Source organism: Colobus angolensis, unplaced genomic scaffold, assembly GCF_000951035.1.
Source record: "Colobus angolensis palliatus isolate OR3802 unplaced genomic scaffold, Cang.pa_1.0 Scaffold44, whole genome shotgun sequence".
Taxonomy (NCBI): Eukaryota; Metazoa; Chordata; class Mammalia; order Primates; family Cercopithecidae; genus Colobus; species Colobus angolensis.
The window spans coordinates 2810524-2830167 of record NW_012117821.1 but is presented as its reverse complement, the minus strand read 5'-3'; the positions used below and the strand labels follow the sequence as shown (position 1 = coordinate 2830167).

The following is a 19644-nucleotide window of genomic DNA, read 5'->3' as shown; positions in this document are numbered from 1 at the left end:
TAGCCAGGATGGTCTCGATCTCCTGACCTCGTGATCTGCCCATCTCGGCCTCCCAAAGTGCTGGGATTACAGGCTTGAGCCACCGCGCCCGGCCAATCATGCATAATTCGACAGTGGGGACTGCGGCAGGCCAGGTCTCACTAACGGCTGAATAGGCCGGCCTCCATGACAACCGTCTCAGCACTCACTGAGTGGTGAAGTTAAAGATTAAAAGCTGAAAGAGCCAGCGCCCTTCAACAAAGGCTAGAATGTAACAAAAGCCCACCAAGAGTTTTGCCCAGGCCCTTCCTGGGCCTTGAAGCATGACAAGATAATGAAGGAATTCTTAACGGGACCCATTTGGGATTAAACAAGTTTTATTGGGGTCTAAAGGAACTCCCCAAACTTCCATGATTCAGCAGGAGATGAGATAAGGGTAATCACCCCAGCACCTGGACCCCCCTAAATTAAGTACATTTACTGAGGCTCCAGAGGAAGGTCTTCAGGACTCAGGCCTTCGTTATAGATTAGCAGAAGTTCATCACTTCTGTCTTTAGATGAATGCACACGTCCACGTGGACATACAGCTTCGAAGGTATACAAGCTCTGGAAAACTGCAATTTTAAGTTGGTCTGGTGCTATTTTCCCGGCCTTCTCCCTGTACCCGGTGACAGAAGCAAACTCTACTTTCCCAGCTCGTCTGCATCTCATTACTGGACTGAGAGAATAAGGAGAGAATAAGCACCCGGCCCTCAGTTGAGTCTGGGGACACGATGACTCACGATAGGCTCTGGCCCCAGATGCTGTGCTGGGGAAGGAGCGGGAGGGGGCGGGAGGGGAACAGGGACACCCTGTACTCTGCGGACACAGCCACCACGGGTCCTCTTGCAGGCTGAGAGAGAGGCTGTCCCCTGCCTTTGGGACAGGGTACCTGCCTCCAGTGAGGGGACAGCAGGTCCCTTTGTCCACAGATCCAGGAAGCTCCCACAAGGGAGTGGGTGATCTTCCCATGGTGGACAGGGCACCAGCCTCAGGGCCTTTGGCTGCATGCCCAGTGGGCACAGGATGTGTGTGGATGGGCCAGGGAGTGGGCCGCCCCGCGGGGCTGGAAGCCGCAGGGCAGCAGGGTATAAAGGGGGTGGGCCAAGGGCCGAGGCGTCCACGGCAAGGATGGCTCTGCTTCTGCTGAGCCTGGGGCTGAGCGTCGTCGAGGCCCAGGAGTTCAATCCCCATGCCGTTGTGCAGAGGAACTACAACATGGCCAGGGTGCGTCTGCGTTGGGGTCTGTGGGGAAGGGGCCAGGCTTCAAGGAAACGGTCCTCCCCCAGCCTGGGGTCTCTGACCTGTGACCACGGCAGCGGGTCCAAGGGGAGACCCCTCTCCTCCCCAGGCTGTGACAGCAGCCTGGGAGGGCAGGGGTTACTCCGGGAGGGTCAGGCAGGGGAGGCCTGGGAGGGTGACTGGGGTCCTGAAAGGTTAGAAGGGGCCCTGGGAGGGCAGAGGGGAAACCTGGAGAGTGGAGTGGCGGCCAGCAGGGAGATGGGGGCCCTAAGAGGACAGAGGGGTTCCTAGAAGTAGAAGGGAGACCTGGGGAAAAGAGGGGGACTTGGTGGGAGAGGGTGGAGAGGAGGGCCTTGAGAGGACAGAGGGGAACCTGCGGGGGCAGAGGAGAGACCTGGGGCAGGCAGAGGGGGCCCTGGAAGGGCAGAGGGCATTCTGTGAGCAGAGGGGGGACCTTGGGGGCAAAGGGGGGATATGGGGACAGATGGGAGACCTGGGGGGCAGAGAGGGCCCTGGAAGGGCAGAGGGGATCTGGCTGGGAGCCCTGGGAGGGAAGACTGTGGGTGCTAAGCATACCCAGGGCTGTCCCGAAGCCCCCACCCACTGGAACTCTTTGTCTTCAGGTTTCGGGGGTCTGGTATTCTATTTTCATGGCCTCAGATGACCTGAATCGGATTAAAGAAAACGGGGACTTGAGGGTCTTCGTCCGGAATATAGAACATTTGAAGAACGGCAGCCTAAAATTTGATTTCGAATTCATGTGCGTGTTGCCCGTCTCAGCTGGCATCAGGAAGACCCATGCCCCTGCCACCCCAACGCATACTCTCACTCTTTCACACACAGGCTTGCACACTCACTGACTCACACTCTGGCGAGAGCCTGAGCCTCTGCGTGTGATCCCTGGGGGCGGGGTGAGGCGGGAGCAGGGACTTGGTCGACTTGGCGCCGTGCTCTCCCCAAACATGGAGATGAAATCGCCCCCCTTCTGAGGCTGGGGTGAGGCTCAAGGAGATGAGGGTGTTGGGTGGGCTGCAGCAGGGCCCAGCCCGAGAACTCAGGGCTGTGGAATGAGGCCCGGGCACTGGGAGGGGGAGACTGTGTCGTGGAGGAGGGGTGCATTCTGCCATCGCACGTCCAGGGGGCTGGAGCTCCACTCCCGGCATCTTCCTGGCTGGCTTCCAGGGTGCAGGGGGAGTGTGTGGCTGTGGTCGTGGTCTGCGAGAAGACAGAGAAGAATGGGGAATACTCCATCAACTGTAAGTGGAAGCCAGGCTCCTCCTGGCCTGACAGCCGGGGGTCCCCTTTCTCCAGGGCCTGGGCCATATTCTGGTGAGCACTGACTCTGGGGATTTTAGTTAAGCCTCCAACAGCTTGACCCTGAACTGGGGGGACCCATCCTGGCACCAACTCCAGGGGGGCTCCTGGCCCAGGGGAAGCAGGGAGGCAGGCGTGTCTTGCTGGGCTCTGGGGGACGGGCCCACTGAGGGACCACCAGGGTCTGCAACCCGATGACAAGGAGGGAGGGGGCTGTGCCGCTGCCGCCCACGCCCTGTGCAGGGGTCTCCGCTGGGCAAGCACCCTGGGCACCTCCCTTCCCCCCTCAAAGGCCACTTGACCTGGCATCCTCACTTGTGGCCACATAGCACACCTGCCACAGGACCCTGAGGGTGGCGGGGCCAGGCCACGCTGAGCCATGTCTCCATGCAGATGAGGGCGAGAACACGGTGGCCGTCTTGGAGACTGACTACAGGCTGTTCATCACCTTCCACCTCCAGAACTTCAGGAACGGGACCAAGACCCACGCGCTGGCGCTCTACGGTACCTCCGCTGCTCGCCTCTGACTCCCTCGGGGACCCCACCACCTCTGAAATCTGGCCCAACCCTGGGTGGAGGGTCTCGCCGTGGCCCTGGGTTTTGAAGAGGTGGTTCCCACTGGCCATTCCTTCCCACAGACACACCGTTAGGGTGCTGGGTGCTTCAGTCTGTCACCTCCCACCTCACTTGGCACAAAGCCCCTCTCTGGTCAGGACGTGACCCCTGCCCAGCCTCAGCACCGCCTGAGCACCCCCAGCAAGGCCCACCTTCACACAGAACCAACTCTGTCCCCAGCACGGGTCCCGCAGCTGGCACCCTCCTTCCTGAGCAGATTTGAAGAAACCTGCAAAAAATTCAGACTTGGCCCACAAAACATCGTCGACCTGACCAACGAAGGTCGGCCCCGCTGCTCCCAGACCGAGCAGGAGCCGGGACAGGGTGAGGATGGGAGGTGCCCCTGCCGGGTCCCTGTCCCTGCACTGAAAGTCCCCTCTGTCCTTCCAGATCACTGCTACTCCAAGCGTTAGAGGAGCCCGCCCAGGCCTCTCCTGCGTGAGCTGCAACTCGGGAGGGGCAGGGGGCTGGATGGGGAGAGCTTGGGGCCAACATCAGAGGCTGGGGGTCCCAGCTCAGGAGGTGCCCACCCCTCCCCCCAGTCTGGGAACCGAACACAAGGCGCTTGGTGAAAGATGCTGTGAAAAGCATCCTGGAGTCAGGGCAGTGATGGGGCCTTCCAGGGTGGTAGGGTCTGAGCAGGAAGTGAGATGGGGCCCTGGGTGAGTCTCCAGGGGCTGCTGTCACCACACATGGATGACCAGGACAATCAGGATTTACTTTCTCACAGCCTGGAGCCCGAGAATCTGTAACCCGAGGTCTGCAGGGCTGTGCTCCCTCCGCAGGCTCCTGGGGAGGGTCCTTCCTGCCTCTTCTGGCTGCTGGGGGTCCAGGGGGCTCCAGGCATCCCTGGCTTGTGGCTGTGTCGTTCCAGCCTCTTTCTCTGTCTGTGTCTCCTCTTTTGTCTCTTCTAAGGACACGTATCATTGGATTGAGGGCCCATCTTCATCCAGAATGATCTCCTCCTGTCAAGATACTTAACTTCACACCTGCAAAGACCCTTTCCCATCAGATGCCCTTCACAGGCTCCAGGAACTAGGATGGGAGCATGTCCTTTGAGGGACACCACTCAGGCCACCACAGGCTCCTTCTCCAAGCTGCCTCTCCCTTCTCAGTAATGGTCCCAGCCCAGTAAAAACCTCCAGGGCCCCCTTCCCTTCCCAGAGCCTGAGCCTCCCGGAGACATGCCTTTAAAGGCACCTCTGCATTTCTGCATGAGGGTCCCTGAGGGTAAAGGAGCGGATGTACCTGTGATGCGTGGTGGCCCCAAGATGCGGGTGAGACAGCAACTGGCAACCAAGGCCCTACCCCTCCCCTCTCCGCCCTTCCCCTCCTTGTCCCTCCCCTCTCTGCCCCTCCCCTCCCTGGGCTCAGCCACTGCCTCTGGGGGGGGAAGATGATGAACAATGTCACAGCGAAGGCAGGTGCCTGCGCCCCTCTCCATGTTTTGGTGAATAAAAGGGAGGTACCAGCCAATCTGCGGTGATTTTGTGGGTTAAAAGTGATTGCTGGCTGGGCACCTGTCAGAGAGATGTGAAAACGACTGCCTATGTATGATGCTCTCAGAATCACAAAACCGCAGAGGGACACACACGTCGGTGATTTCCGGAGGTTACAAATGGGAAGTAGGAATTCAGCCAGAAAGGGGGCACCAAGAGGGGCCCTGGTGACGATGGAACATCCTGCACTGTGACCCTGGCGGTGGACACATGACGCTGCGTGTGCAGCAGAAATGCGGCTCTCTCTGAGGGGCCGCTGGCCCTGCCCCCCGCCCAGGGGAGAGAACATTTTGCAGCCCGAGACCCAGAAGCATCTGTGCTGGGGGCGTGCGCTGGGCGGCCCCATCTCTGGCGTCTGTGTGAACTCTGCAAGAGGGTCATCCTGCGGGTCACAGTCCCAGGTGCTCAGGAAGAACCTGTCCCCAGAGCCAGTGCCTGCTTGTAAAGGAGCTAAGTGGAGCTGTCTTAGGATGGGGGTCCTGATGCCACCCCCCACCCCACCTCCATTGGGAATTCCAGGCTATAAGGTGAGGCTGGGTTGAGCTTTAGTGCCCACTGTATGGGTGCCAGGCCTGGGGAAGGAGCAGCTCCATTGGGATGGGAGGGAGTGGGAGGCACCTGGCATTCCCACGGCTACCCAGCTTCCGGCCCCCTGTTTGGATCTGGGCCCAGCTGAGCCCAGCGGAGCCGCAGCGGGAACACGCGAGAAGCTGCCCACTCGGCGGGGCCTGTTGGTGCAGAAAGCTGGCCTTGGAAGAGCAGAGCCAAGGCTGCCAGAAAGGGGTGCTGGGAGGCCACTGCCCATTGGTGCAGGAGGAGCCTCTGGGCCCCAGAGGAGGCCTGGGCATGGGGGTGGATGTGGACATAGGCAGAAGCCTTTAGCCCCACCCCGGAAGGTGGCAAAAAGGGGAGCCGAGCCAGAGCTGAGCGTCCCCAGCACCCACCCCACCATCAGCTGCTCAGGCTGGCCCTGGCCTCACACTCCTGCAGCCCCAACCCCAGGGGCCTCAGGTGGACAAAGGAACAGGGCGGTGGGCAGGGCATGAAAGAACCACCAAGAGACCACCCTCATTGTTGGCATTTGGGGCGGCACTCAGTCACACAAAAGTCTAGTGAGGCCGGGTGCAGTGGCTCACGCCTGTAATCCCAGCACTTTGGGACGCCGAGGCGGGTGGATCACCTGAGCTCAGGAGTTAGAGACCAGTCTGGCCAACATGGTGAAACCCCATCTCTACAAACATCTCTACAGCGAGTCCCCAGTTGTCCCTCTGCCCCAACTGCCCATGCCTGGGGATGCAGCTGTGGGCCTGGCACTGGCTGGTGGCCTCCGAGTTCATGGGCTGTTCTCCCAAGAGCAGGCATCAGACCTGTCACAGGTGAGACAGTACCCCCTGAGGGGCTCCTGGGGGCTCCCAGGAGGAAGGGCCAGGGACCAGGTTGGCAGAATCCCGCACCTCCCAGACTCAGATGTTCATTCCTAAGGCCCACGGGAGGAACACACTGGCCACCCTCAGGCAGATGGGCATCTAGCCCAAAGCCCTGGGGGGGTCCTCCAGGCAGCCCACCTGCCCACTCCTACTCATGCTGCGCACGGAGATGGACCTGGACCCGGCTGACGTGGTCTGTGTCCCCACCCAAATCTTGAATTGCAGTCCCCATAATCCCCCGAGTCGTGGGAGGGACCTGGTGGGAGGTAATGGAATCACGGGGGTGGGGACCCTCATGCTGTTCTCGTGATAGTGAGTTCTCGTGAGATCTGATAGTTTTTTAAGAGGTTCTCTCCTGCTTCGCTCTGCATTTTTCCTTGCTGCTGCCACCATGTGAAGAAGGATGGGTTTCCTTCCCCTTCCGCCATGATTTGTCAGTTTCTGAGGCCTCTCTCCAGCCAACGCTGAACTGTGAGTCAATTAAGCCTCTTTCCTTGATAAATCACCCAGTCCTGGGCAGTTCTTTATAGCAGCATGAGCAGGGACTGATATACCTGCCCACCTTCCCCCTCACCTCAGGGAACCAGGCACCACCCTGGCGTGGACGCCTGGAAAGGATGTGGCTCCCCGGAGGGCAGGTAAGCACGGGCGTCTCAGAGCTGGGGGCCTCCTGCACCTCCTGGGTGAAGAGATTCAGAGAAAGCTGGGCGCAGGCAGGGGGAGGGCACCCCACTCCTCTCTGCACACTGGTTCCCACTGCCAGCCCCAAAACCTGTCGGTGGAGACCCTTCAGATAGGCATCAGAGTTCACTTCTGGGGCCTCCCTGGACCCCACCTCCCACCCCACCCTCATGTGACCCAGCACCTCCCCCAAACCGCCTCAACGGTCCAAGGTGTGCCATCCTCTCCTCGGACCTCCTCTTCCAAGGAGCCCCCGGGCATTAAGGAGCACTGAGGCTGCTCACCCACTGTGGGCCAAGGAGAGATACACACAAGCCATGACCTGGGTGCCAGGGACCACTGTAAGGACAGCTGATGAGGGTCGAAAGAATAGGCCAGAGAAGTTTAGGAGTCAGGAAGATTCTGGAAGTTTCTGGAAAGAAAGGGGAGCGAGGGCCTCGTGCCAAGCGGGGAGAGAGACCTGCTCAAGGAATGGCTACCCCCAACTCCCGCCTGCTCCTTTTACCCCAGGAGCAACCACGGCCAGGCTCCTACAAGGCCCTGGCAGGCCATGTCCGGTGCACAGCTGGGGAGAGGAGACAGCTTCCAGTGACATCCCAGACACCCCCCTCCAGGTCCCCTGGGCTGCCACCATCACAGCCCGAAGGAAAGGGGCCAGACTCTGGCACAGCCAGCCTAGGGGAGTGCCAGAAGCCTCCAACCCTCCCAGGATGCAACAAAAAGACCAAAAGAAACGGACTGTCCACAGTCCCATGACATGAGGGAGAGACCACAGGACAGTAGAAGCTGGGGCAGGGTGGACCCCTGCAGCTCCAAGCTCCTTCTCCCACTCCTGGGACAGGCATTGTTAATCAATCGCTGTTCTCACCTCACAAGCCAGGCTGGGCCTCAGGGTCATTCTGAACATGGGTGACGCTTGTCTGCCCTGAGATGGGGCCCTGTTCCTCACCTGCCAGCATCTGTCTACAGTGAGGCCTCTGACTTTGAAGCCCAGTTGTGGAGGGGAGCCTGGCAGAGCTGGCAAGGCAAGGCCTGTCCATCTGCTCCAAGAAGCCAGTGCTGATTCTGCCCTGAGGCCCCTCCTGCCTCTAGACCAGAAGCTCACAGCAGCAGGGACGGGTGCTGGCCTCAGCCCCAGGGCAGCTCATGCTCAGTCACCTCCCTGCTAGGCTCAGGGCAGAATCAGAGCACAAGCTCATTGTCTCCACCCCCAACTCCTACAGGCAATGGGCATGGGGTGGACGGGAGCACACACGGGGCTGCTGAGCAGGACCTCGGAGGCCAGCAATATCCCACCCTCCTGAGAGGGCACTGGCCTGTACTTGAGATGCACACGCACACCAGCACACGTGGGTATACATACACATGCACACCCACACACAATTTACACATGCACACACACCAGCAAAGTGCATACACAGGCATGCACGCCAACACATATGGGTGTAGAAACACGTGCATATGTGCACATACCAAACACAGCAGATACATGCACACAGTGCAAACACAGGCATGCACACCAGTAGTCACAAGCATGCACGCATGCCCACACATGGGAGCACAAACGCATGCATACACACCAACACAGTGTACATGCACAAGTACAGCGCACACACGCATACTGCCAACAGTGCACACATGCACACACCAGTGCACACGTATGTACACACGAGAGCACAAATACATGCATACACACCAACACAGCACACACACAATGCACACAGGCCAACAGTGCACAAACATGCATGCACACCACAGTGCAGACATAACATACATGCACACCACAGTACACACACATGCAGACACCAACACTGTACGCATACATGCACACTAAGTGCACACTACACACAAACATGCACACACCAGCACCTAGCACAAGCACCCATGCACACACACCAATGCAGTTTGCACAGTGCAAACACATGCATACCAACACATGGGAACAGAAACACACAGCAACACAGCACACAAACGTGCACGCATGGCAACGGTGCAAACATGGACACACACCAACACAGCACACAGATGCACAGCAACACATGGGCGCACACACACCCGAGTACCAGCATGAAGCTGTGCATACCCACGGACACACGTGTGCACACACATGCACACACGGTAATATAGTCTGGATGTCTCCTCCAAGTCTCATGTCAAAATGTGATTCCCAGTGTTGGAGGTGGGGCCTGGTGCGAGATGACTGGATCATGGTGGCAGGTCCCTCACGAATAGCTTAGCGCCAGCCCCTTGGTGATGAGTGAGTCCTCAGTCAGTTCACGTGAGATCTGGTCGTTGAAGAGTTTGGGACCTCCTTCCTCTCTCTTGCTTCCAGTTTTTTTTTTTTTTTTTTTTTTTTTTTTCTGAGACGGAGTCTCGCTCTGTCACCCAGGCTGGAGTGCAGTGGCGCGATCTCGGCTCACTGCAAGCTCCGCCCCCAGGGTTCACGCCATTCTCCTGCCTCAGCCTCCCCTGTAGCCGGAACTACAGGTGCCCGCCACCACGCCCGGCTAATTTTTGTTTTTGTAGTTTTAGTAGAGATGGGGTTTCACCGTGTTAGCCAGGATGGTCTCGATCTCCTGACCTCGTGATCCACCCGTCTCGGCCTCCCAAAGTGCTGGGATTACAGGCGTGAGCCACCGCGCCCGGCCGCTTCCACTCTTTCTATGTGATGTGCTTGCTCCCACTTTGCTTTCCACCATGATTGGAAGTTTCCTGAGGCCTCCGCAGGAGCAGAAGGCACTACACTTCCCGTACAGCCTGCAGAACCATGAGCCAGCTAAATCTCTTTTCCTCCTCAACCACCCAGTCTCAGGTACTGCTTTACAGCAGTGCAGTAGTGAACACAATAGTCTTCCAGGAGATACGCTTGAAATCTGGCAGCCTGAGTCGAACCCTAACGAGCAGGACGCGGAAGAGCAGCCTCATGCTCCCGGCTGGGCCCCGACCACCACTCTGTCCACCAGATGTCTGAAGACTCCTCCGCCTCTGCCCCGGGGTCTCAGCAACACGAGCTGTCAGTGCCCAGTGCCACAGCGTCCCGAGGACGCTGCTCTGCAGCCAATGGCCACGTCTCAGGCATCCAGCTGGACCTGGACCCCCTTCCAAGGGACCACGGTGGGTGCTCAGAGCTGGTCCTGATGGCCTTGGGCCCCTCACCAAAGCCCCCCACCCCCTTCTCCTCTGGAGTCTGCCCACCACCCACAGCCTGGTGTTTGTATGGCACTTGCTCCCTGGAGCCTCCTAGCCTCCTGCCCACGGCAGGCGCTCCTCAGCCTTTGTCTGAATGACTCAGAGGAATGAATGGAACATTCTGGCTGGCTGCGGGGGCGGCTGCATGCAAGCACAGGGCTGTAGCCTGGTGGGGCTCTGAGCCCACGCTCAAACCTGTTTCCTCTACCTGGGGCACAGAGACTGCGCTGGCCCCTGGAACACTGCCCTGGCTGGCGGGGGGGTCACATGGGACCTGGAGCCAGTGTCTCCAGATGGGGCTAGCAGGGTGAGCTCGATCATCCGGGGTCGGAGACCAGCACCACCTGTGCTGTGGCTGAAAAACAGGCGGGCACCTAAGCATCATCCAAAGAGCTCGGCTCCTCCTCTAAGTAACCTGCCCCCACCCCCGAAGTAACCCAGCCCCACTCCAGATCTCAGGGTGCAGGGCTGGGAACAGGACCAGACACGGAGGCCAGGTGACCTCTGCCCAGGGTCCCCATTCCCCACGCATGGTGAGTGCAGAGGCGACCAGCAGTGGAGGTGGAATCCAGCCCTTCCCTTGGAACCCCCCGGGGCCGGGAGAGGACAGCAGGCTTTTCCGAAAGGACTCCCCTCCCTACAGCTCTGAGTGGCACCCACCAGGAAAAGCAGCTCACACAGCAACCTCCAGGCAGCAAGACCGTGAAGCTACATCGCCTCCAGGGAGCAGGACCCAGAACGCCCCTACCCCAGGGCACCAGGACTGGGTTATTCCGGGATTTCGCAGTGCTGCGAACTTTGCAGAACAAAATCCCTGACAGCTGCCTGCACGCTGAACGGAGGTGGCGCAATCTGCCCGATGAATCGGACTAATTACACAGAAGCCACACAGGTTTTGCTTCCTCCAGGAAAACTGCTCTCTTTAATATTCAGTATCCTCTTGTCACAGCCTGTAAGCCTCGCTCAAATTAGGGTGCAGCTGCAACCCAAACCCAAAATAAAATGCCCAAGCAGGCGACAGGGACACACGTGGCTCCAGATCCACCGGCCCTGCCTGCCTCCTCTCCACAACCCGGCTGCTAGCAGGCAAAGAAGTCAGGGAAGATGCTTTCCACCTCGTCTTTCAGGGCCAGGCCTGCACAGTCCACATCCAGGCTCCACGGCTCCAGAGAGCTGTCCTGGAGCTCCTGGAAGCCAGGCTCAGGGTCCCCTAGAAAGCCTGGCTCTCCCTGATCCAGTGGACTGCTCTCAGCTGGAGCCCACGCAGGGCCACTGCCTCCTCGGCCCTCCAGGGACCCTGGAAGCAAACAGGACAGGTCGGCAGGACAGGCAGGTGCTCTGGGAGCCTGAGGCAGACAGGTGGGGTCAGAGGAGCAGAGCTCCCACCTCAGCCCATCTGCCCTGCTCTGTCCCTGCTGCGCAGAGGCTGTGATGAAGTAGGTGAGCTCATACCTGGCAGCCCCAGACCCAGGACACCTGTTGGACGAGAACCAGGAAGGGACTCCCCAACACTAAATCCTAAATGGAATGGACACACACCATATCACAGGGCCATACACCTTTGCCGGCCAGCACGGGCTAGACCAGGGGCCTCACCGACACGCAGTCGAGAAGAATACAGGGCTCCACACACCGCCAGCTCTCACGCAGGGTCGTCCCATCACGTTCACTCACACTCTCACATATTACCTATGACACTCAATGCTAGACACTGCCCAATAGCTAAGCACCAATGGAGAAGAAAACGGGGGCTCACAGACCCTGGGACCCCACGTCACACACGCTGGGCCTGAGTCCCAATTCCCCAGCTCATGTCAGGCGCTGATGCAGGGGGGCCAGCCCAGGACCCAGGGCCCCACTTACCTGGCCACCAGCTGGGACCGGCAGTCAGCAGGAAAGACGTCCCATCCTCCCCATCAGACCCCAACACAGACCTGAGGAAGGGCAAGAAGCCCTTCCTTAGTGGCCACAAGCGGACCCAGGCCTTGAAGCTCAAGCAAACATTTGGGTCCCAAGTCCTGCAAAGGCAGCTTGAAATGCAAACATCTAGACGCCACTCCTGACGCCACTCCTGACTCCCACCCTGCCCAGTGGGGAGAAGTGCAGAAGCCACCGCCGCTGAGGACACCGGTCAGCGGCTCTCCCAGGTCCCAATCCGTCCTGCAGAGCATCTCTGCCGGTTTCTCTCCAGCCGCAGTCTCGCTCATCTTGTCCCCTCCCTCCTCCTCCCCTCCCCCTCCCACACCCCAGCTGGTATGTGCTCAGGAAACACAAACTCATTTTACTATCAGCCAAAACAAATGACAATTAGGAAGACAAAAGTGTTTCCAGAAACACACATTAGAAAGCCACACGGCAAGGCTGGCTGGTCCTGTCCTGGGCTGTGGCCTTGGCCTCCCTCCCACAGGCACAGAGGAAGCAGGGACGGAAGCTTCCAAATGCCAAGAAAGGGGGCCTAGGCAGGACGGGAAGGTGGGGCAGGCTCACACACACATGCTCGCTCACGCACACACAGGCGTGCACACCGCCTGGGCACTCACCTGGCCTCCTGCACAGGCATGAGGGCCTCCTCAGCTGGCTCCCCCAGTGGTACAGCCCCCATGGCCAGGGGCCCAGCCTGGCCCAGCCAGCCAGGGGCCTCCCCACTCATCATAGGCAAGGTCTGCTGCTGCGAGAACGGAGGCCAGGACAGGGGTGGCCTCACAGCCTTAGGAAGACTCGGGCCTGAGGGCCACGGCACCAGGCTGGAAGGTTCTGGGAGAAAAGTCAGATGCGGGTCAACCTTCCCCACCTGGCCCCACACGCTTCCCCCGAGGACCTTGCAACTCAAGGGTTCAGTCCACTAACGCTGATGGAGTACCTGCCCTGCTGCCTGCACCCTGCAGCAGGGAGATGCGAGAGGAAGCTCAGAAGTGGGTGGCAGAAGGTTAAACGGGGAGAAGATGAACACCCAGAGGTGGGGTGCCCAACACCTGGGGGCCGAGGGCTTCCTAGAGTAGGTGCTGGCTTTGCCAGCTGCAAGGGGCTTGGATCTGGGGACCCTCTCAGCGCTGCCTCCCGGACCTCGAGCTCTACCCTCAGACCCGCTCCCTCCCCACGTGCCTGGCTGATGGGTTTCTGGAATGCCCTGATGACCCCAGCTCTGCCACCAGCCCTGCCAACCGCATGACCGTTCCCGGCCACAGCCTCACTCATGGGGAGCCAAAATGCACAGCCCTGCCTCTCATGGCACCTGGCGACTTCCAGACACTGGCACCGTGGGGGCCGAGGGGAACTCGGTCATCAGAGACACCCTGCAGGGCCACCCACAGAGGGACCAGAGCTCAGCTGTGGATGGCATTAGGGACAAAGGCCCCGGGTGGCAGAGGGAACAGCTGGGAGGCCTCGGGCCCCGGGCTCACCCCAATTACAGTTCCTGCCACAGGCAGGCAGCATAAGCGGAGGAGCAGATGGGGTACCCTGGGGAAAATAGATCTCTGGCCACATCCAAAACACACCAGCCACAGGCGGGTGGAGGAAGCAGGGCCGCAAAGCTGGACGGAGTAGCCAGGATGGGGCCGAGTCACTCTGCATTCCCACAGCTCCCACAGACCCAGAGACCCAGGACAGGACCAAGTCCCTCTACGTCCCCACCCTTCCCGCAGGCCCAAGGACCCAGGGAGTGACGAGGATGGGGCCAAGTCCCTCTATATCCCCCACGCTTCCTGCAGACCCAGGTATCCATGGAGTGACCAGGATGGGGCCAAGTCACTCTACGTCCCGAAGCTTCCTGCAGACCCAGGTACCCAGGGAGGAGGAGGTCAGGCCCTCCCTTCCCTGGAACACAGGTAGATCCCAGGAAGAGACAGGACGGAGGGAACAGCCCCAGGGTGGCCTCTGGCCAGGACTCTCCCTTCCTCGAGCCACACTTCCTCCCTCCCGAGAGCACACATCCTCCTTCGCACAAAAAGAAGGCACAGCCTGGGGGCCTTGAATTGAGCTCAGCCCTCAACACCTGGGTTTCTCACCAACACAAGAGCCTGGGAAAACTTCGAATTCCTGTTTGCAAACAGCCCCCGCTGTTCTTAGGACTAAAGCACAGTCTGGCCGGGCTCCCCAGGACAAGGGCACCCCCCCACACACACCCAGGACTCACCTGAGAAAGGGGGCGGCCCACCCCGCACCTGGCACAGCCCCGACAGCACCTCACGCTTGTCTGTGCCCAGGGACGTGCAGCTCAGAGGGTCCCAATGCCTGGAGGACGCAAGGACGTGGGGCAGGGGCTCTGGGCCGGCCGATGCCGGATCCCGGGACCAAGGACGTTCCAGAAACGCCTTCACATCTGGAGTTCTAAAAGGAGCAACATGATGAAAATCCTGGGTCTACCCCCAGCCCCCTGGAAAGCTGACCCACTTACCCACCTCAGGAGCAGAGGGCTGGACCCATCCCCAGAACACCCCAGGCACCACCTACCACCAAGCCAGCCTCTGCCCGGGGGCCCTGGGCCAGCCAAGCTCCACAGCCGCCTGCCCAATTTCCCTCTGCCCAACTCCCCTGGTTCTAGATTCTTCCACAGCTAATTAGCCACCAGCCCCACACCCCAGCCCACTGTGGGGTAAAATGGGTACATTTAAACAAAAGATGCAGATAGTCCTTTAACCTGGGGAGCTGCCATTCTGAAAAGAATCAAATTATCTTGACTTCAGAAAACTCCATTCCTGAAGCTGCCCATGGGGTGGACTGAGACACCTCACTGAGCACCTGCAAACCCCCCCGACACAGGAGCAAGAGACTCCTCCCGGGCACCTCCCACCTCCACGCCAGCCCAGGCCCTCGATTCTGCTGACCGCGGTCCCCTTCCTGGAGCTCGCCTGTGTTGGTCACCTCACGCCTGGCCACCTGAGTCGGCAGGGCCCTGGGCAGGTCACCACCTGCGGAGGCCAAGCCGGGCCTCCAGGCCACACCCTCCCAAGGACATGCCAAGGGCTTTGGGTCTGCTGCTCCCAGGGTCACCCGGCCCTGCAGAGCAGCCCCAGGAGACACTAACCGATTCCCGCCAGACGCTCCCGTCCCAGAGTGTGGCACGCCTGCTGGAACCTGACTCGACAGCGTCAACTCTAAGACGTCCTCCTGCAACGAGTGCCACATTTCCTTGGAGGAAGCAAGAATCTGAAATTTAAATAAACAAGTAAAACAAAGACAGAAAGTCAACTGGGAAACCCAAGAAACTGTGGCTAGACTGCTACCCCGGGGCCTGGAGGATCACTATGAGCTCGGTCCCTGCTTGGGACTTGGAGGTGAGGGTACAGGCTGACAACCAGACTGAGGTTCCACCCCAGAAAGACCCCACCATTCCTGAATCAGGCTGTGCATACCTAGGGCCTCGCTGCAAATGCTGGGACCCCTGACCTCACAGATGACAACACAGATTCACTCCCCAAGCCGGTCCTCAACCCCAGCACTCACAGGGTCAGCCAGAGCCCCCAGGGCCTTAGAGAGGGAACAGGAGCCTCTCCTGGGGACGTGCACAGAAATGATCTAGGGGGTGCTCAGCCAGGGAGGATCGGGGACCCCAACTCTCCCCCAAATTGGCACAGAGCATCTGGGTAACCCATCAATGAACACGAGTCAGTGGCACATGAGGACTGGAAGGGAACACTTCCTCCTTTCCAGGGAGGGAATAACAACAGGTAGGACTTGAATGAATCAGGAAGGGCCCTGCTGAAAACGTGGCCTGCTCTAGTCATGGAGGCTGAGGGGGCTGAAGGAGACAGGGGACGCACTGCCTGCAGGGTGGTGAAATGTCCCATCACCGTGATGCCAGAGAACTGATGGCGACTACCCTTACAACTCACAGCATGCTGCTCCTGGCTGGGCCCTAGGGCACTGGCAAGCCGCAGAAACTGCACAGACATCTCCAGGACTGAGGCCATGTCCTCTCGCCGGCCATCAAACTGGGGCAGCAGGGCCCGCAGACGCTCACAGCTCAACGAGATCCGCTTCCTGGTTCCGGTCAAGAAACAAACACGTCTGGAAGCATCTCTGGGTCCTCCCGGCCTCCCCCAGAAGGGACAGCAACCGCTAGAACCTACCAGAGAGACCCTGGGGGCTTGCCAGGCAGATGGGGTTACAAGACAACTGAGAGCTGCCCCCAGGGCAGAGTGAGCTACGAGATGACTGTGAGCTGTCCCCGTGGTGTGAAGCCCCGAGATCCACATCAGAGCACAGCCTGGGCCTGACCCCGGGGCCCTGGCGACAGGCTGTCCAGCCCAGGCCCAAATCATGGCTGCTTTGTCGTGTGGAGAGGACAGGGATGGTCAGAGGCAGTCAGAAGTGCAGAGGGTCACAGGTGCACAGCCTCAGGAGCCCAAGGCTTCAGGGCAAAGAGGGGCTGAGGGATGTCCCCCAGCATGGCTTTTCTGGTTTACTTGGAGATGTGCAGTCTGTCCTTCCACTAGGCACAGGCCACGAGCCCTTCCCGGCTGCCTGACACCTGGAGGCAGCCACAAACCTAATCTCACCCGCTCCACCCCTTTACAGCGCCCCGACCTCTGGGAGGCACTGCCACTCACCTGCGCTCCCTCTCGCTGATCACGTTCCGCCGAAGGCAGGAGCTGGGACCATCGGCCACCGTAGGGGCCTTGGGCTGGCCCGAGCTCTGCGCCGAGCCCTCGCAGCAGGAGAGAGCACCGGACAGGGAGGCGCCGCTGCCGAGAGAGCCAAGAACACCAGGTCCTCAGAACCCCAGAAAAGGCCACCGGGAGTCCCAGATGCCAGAACGGGGGTCTTTGGGATGCGGTGGAGGCCCAGACCTGGGTCACGTAGGGACACGACCCGGCCCTCTCTGCACCCCTTCCCCTCCCCCAGGGTCCAGGGCTCTGCCCCAGGAGGGCCAAGAGGAGTGGAGCCCAGCGACTTGCGGAAGCACCCCTGGGTGCTTGGGCCCCCACACCCTTGGCCCCCAGCCCAATTCCTCACTTGCATCCCCTGACGGTGGGGACGCTGGAGACCTCCGGGTCGGGCTCAGAGCACCAGGACGCCATGAACTCACAGCTGCGGAGCGACCCCACGCGCACGGCCCCTTCCGCAGGCAGCCCCGCCCCCTCACGTGTGCTCTGCCCACCTGCCACGTGCTTTCCACCCAGCCCGCCTCCACCCCCACCGCAGTCCGCCCCCATAGCGCATGCGCTCTGGCCCTCCCCACGCATTCAGCCCGGGGCCCATGTGACCCGCGTTCTTGCAAAGGTGCTGGAAAGGGACTCGGAGGATCCACCCACTCCATGCCCCCTCGGTACGCTAGGGAAAGGGCCCCAGCCCAGATGGCCCTGCCTCCGCCCTTACCTTCCCGGGGGTCGCCTTGGTTCCTACTTATGCGAGGGTCTCGTTGCCCCTGGGCACTTTGGAGAGGCCGGCCCTGCCCTTAGGAGCCCAGTGCCTGGTGGGAGTGGGCGGGCTGGGCTGAGCCGTTTAGCCCAGGCCTGGGGGACACAGGGACAGCGAAGGGTACCCGCCTGCCCCCCAGTCGCCCACGCCTGCCTTTTCCCGCAAATCTAGTGCCCTTGCGGGTACTGCGCCTCAGGATAGGGTCACCATCCACCCTGCTGGGTCGCCCAGAGCCAGGGGCATCTTGTCCCCACCCCCGGCCACCATCGTCCGCGCTCTTCCTCCCGCTCAGCTCTGCCGGGCACCCTCAGAGCCGTCTGTCCCTTCCCCTGGCCCTGTCCAGGCACCGCCCCCGCTTCGTGCCCTGGGGCCCCAGCTCGGCCCCTCATGCTATCAGCAGGTTTCTGCGGCGTCGCGGGGGTCCTCCCCATCCAAACCCAGAAAGCCCTGGCGCCAGGTCTCTTTTCACCTCCTGGGTGAATTCAAGGAGCCGCCCTGCACTGGGCTTGAGTCCTCCGGTAAATACTTTTGGGGGGATGACAGAGGGAAGGGGGAGGTGGAGACTCTTCCTCTTTCACGGAGGTGGGGGTGGCCCTCAGGGAAGCAGAAGGGACAAGGGTGGGGGGTGAGGCTGGACTGTCGGGAGGACATCCCTGGCTGGGCTGGTGCTGAGGTCCATAGCTAGAGGAGGTGGAGTGGATGGCTGGGCTCATGCTGAGGTCCGTAGCTAGAGGAGATAGGGTGGGTGGCAAGGGCTCTTTTCCTGAGAGGAGCGGCAAGAAGGAGCCTGGGCAGGTGCCACCACATAGGGGGCGTCTGCCCCGGGTGCCCCAATCTCCTGTGGAGAAGACGTGGCTCTGGGCCTCAGGCTGACATCCTGAACTTTGGACCAAAGATGGGCAAAGAGTGTTTGGAGCAGAGGGAGGTTATGTAATATAAGGTGGTCTCTCCATCCCTGCTCGGCCCAGCCACCGCTGCAGGTCAGACAAGGAGGACCGGGTTGGAGAGGAAGGCAAAAGCTCTGGGGGACCTGGGCCCTCTCCCAGCCCTGCCCCTGGCCAGGGAGGGCTGGATGGGCTGGCGATCTGGGGCTCCTCAGCAGCAGAGGGGGCCAAGTTTTTGTTTCCCTAAAGCTCTCGGAATGTCATCGAACCTGCGAGTCTCCTGCTGCTGACAACACGTGTAATTACTGCTAATTAATCACAGATGCAGAAGGTGCGGACTCTGGCGATTTTTCTGAGTTCCCCAGGCAGGAGGGTGTTAGCAGAAAGGCCACCATCTTGCCCTGGCTGCACCTGCCTGGGGCTGGTGGGACCTCAGCAGCAGCACCAGCCTCTCTAGGGACCTGAGGAAAAACCCCCAAGATGCCCATGAGCTGTGTGGCGGGGGCACAGGCTGAACCTCTGCTGGGGGCTTAAGAGCATCCCAGACCTCCCTGAGTGTTCCCCACCCCCACCCCAAAAGCATCCGTGTTCAGCTGGCTGCGTCCTAGAGAAGCAGGGAAGGACACTCCGGAGAGACACTGGGGAGGCCAGGGACCACGAAGTACATGCCATGCATCCTCCCAATGGACCTGGCCCTCCCCCTGCCCCTCGTGGGCACAGTCCTGGCTTAGTGAGGGTCCTGGTCCGCACTGCAAACCAGCAAAGGTCTGGGGACAGAAATCGCAGTTCTCCAGAGCTCTGTGTGAGGCCATCTGAGCCAGGGTGACGCATGTGCAACAGTGTGAGCACGTGCACGGGAAAGGGGGCCTGCAGGGGGACCCTCTGCTTCCCAGTCGTTGGGCTGCAGCATCTTAAGTTGGGACCCCTCCTTACCCGTCTAAAGGTGTTATGCGTGCCGTGTGGGTGAGAGCACAGGGTGGGATGCCCTCATCCCTTTCCCCCAGGCCAAGCCCAGGTTGTGGTGCCCACGGACAGATGCCGCAGCCTGCGGGGGGGCGTGGGGGGTGGGGGAGAGTCATCTTGAATCTGGCTTGTCTTGAGTGACCAGTGTTGACCAGGGCAGAGCAGCACAGCAGGGAGGTGGTGACGGTGCCTGGGCTCCGCGGCCGGATGCTGGCGGTCAGAGCAGCGCATGTGCCCTGCTGCCTGCAAAGGATCCAGAGCCCCCCAAGCCGCCGCCCACCACGGAGCCCTCCCAGGGATGTAGGGCCGGGTGGCCGCGCGCTTGGGCTTTTCTAGCCATTAACGAACCCCGTTCTGTTCTTCGGGGTTTTGAGGGCTCAGAGGGCCGCAGTGGGGACGGGTCCCTGGACCCTCCCCCTTCCTACCCCCGCCTACCTCCAACCCCCGTCC

General features: G+C 60.5%; 2 protein-coding genes across 3 annotated transcripts; one reads left to right on the top strand and one right to left on the bottom strand.

Annotated features, from left to right (window-relative positions):
* The first annotated feature begins 1149 nt into the window (after positions 1-1149).
* LOC105522725 (epididymal-specific lipocalin-9) lies at positions 1150-3602 on the top strand. The gene is made up of 6 exons (XM_011957310.1): positions 1150-1245; positions 1884-2020; positions 2443-2516; positions 2968-3078; positions 3415-3471; positions 3580-3602. Exons 1-6 carry the CDS (start codon positions 1150-1152, stop codon positions 3600-3602), a joined length of 498 nt encoding a protein of 165 aa, XP_011812700.1.
* A 7028-nt stretch (positions 3603-10630) lies between these two features.
* Positions 10631-17062, bottom strand: SOHLH1 (spermatogenesis and oogenesis specific basic helix-loop-helix 1). 2 transcript variants are annotated; one of them, XM_011957308.1, is made up of 9 exons: positions 16943-17062; positions 16537-16671; positions 15820-15967; positions 15012-15133; positions 14121-14314; positions 12526-12739; positions 11849-11919; positions 11438-11503; positions 10631-11282 (listed from the first exon to the last, which is right to left on the bottom strand). In XM_011957308.1, exons 1-9 carry the CDS (start codon positions 17005-17007, stop codon positions 11065-11067), a joined length of 1233 nt encoding a protein of 410 aa, XP_011812698.1. In that variant the 5' UTR covers positions 17008-17062; the 3' UTR covers positions 10631-11064. The 2 variants fall into 2 exon arrangements, with proteins under 2 accessions (XP_011812698.1, XP_011812699.1); XM_011957309.1 differs by lacking the exon at positions 11438-11503 and having other exon boundaries at positions 10879-11282.
* Positions 17063-19644: the final 2582 nt, after the last annotated feature.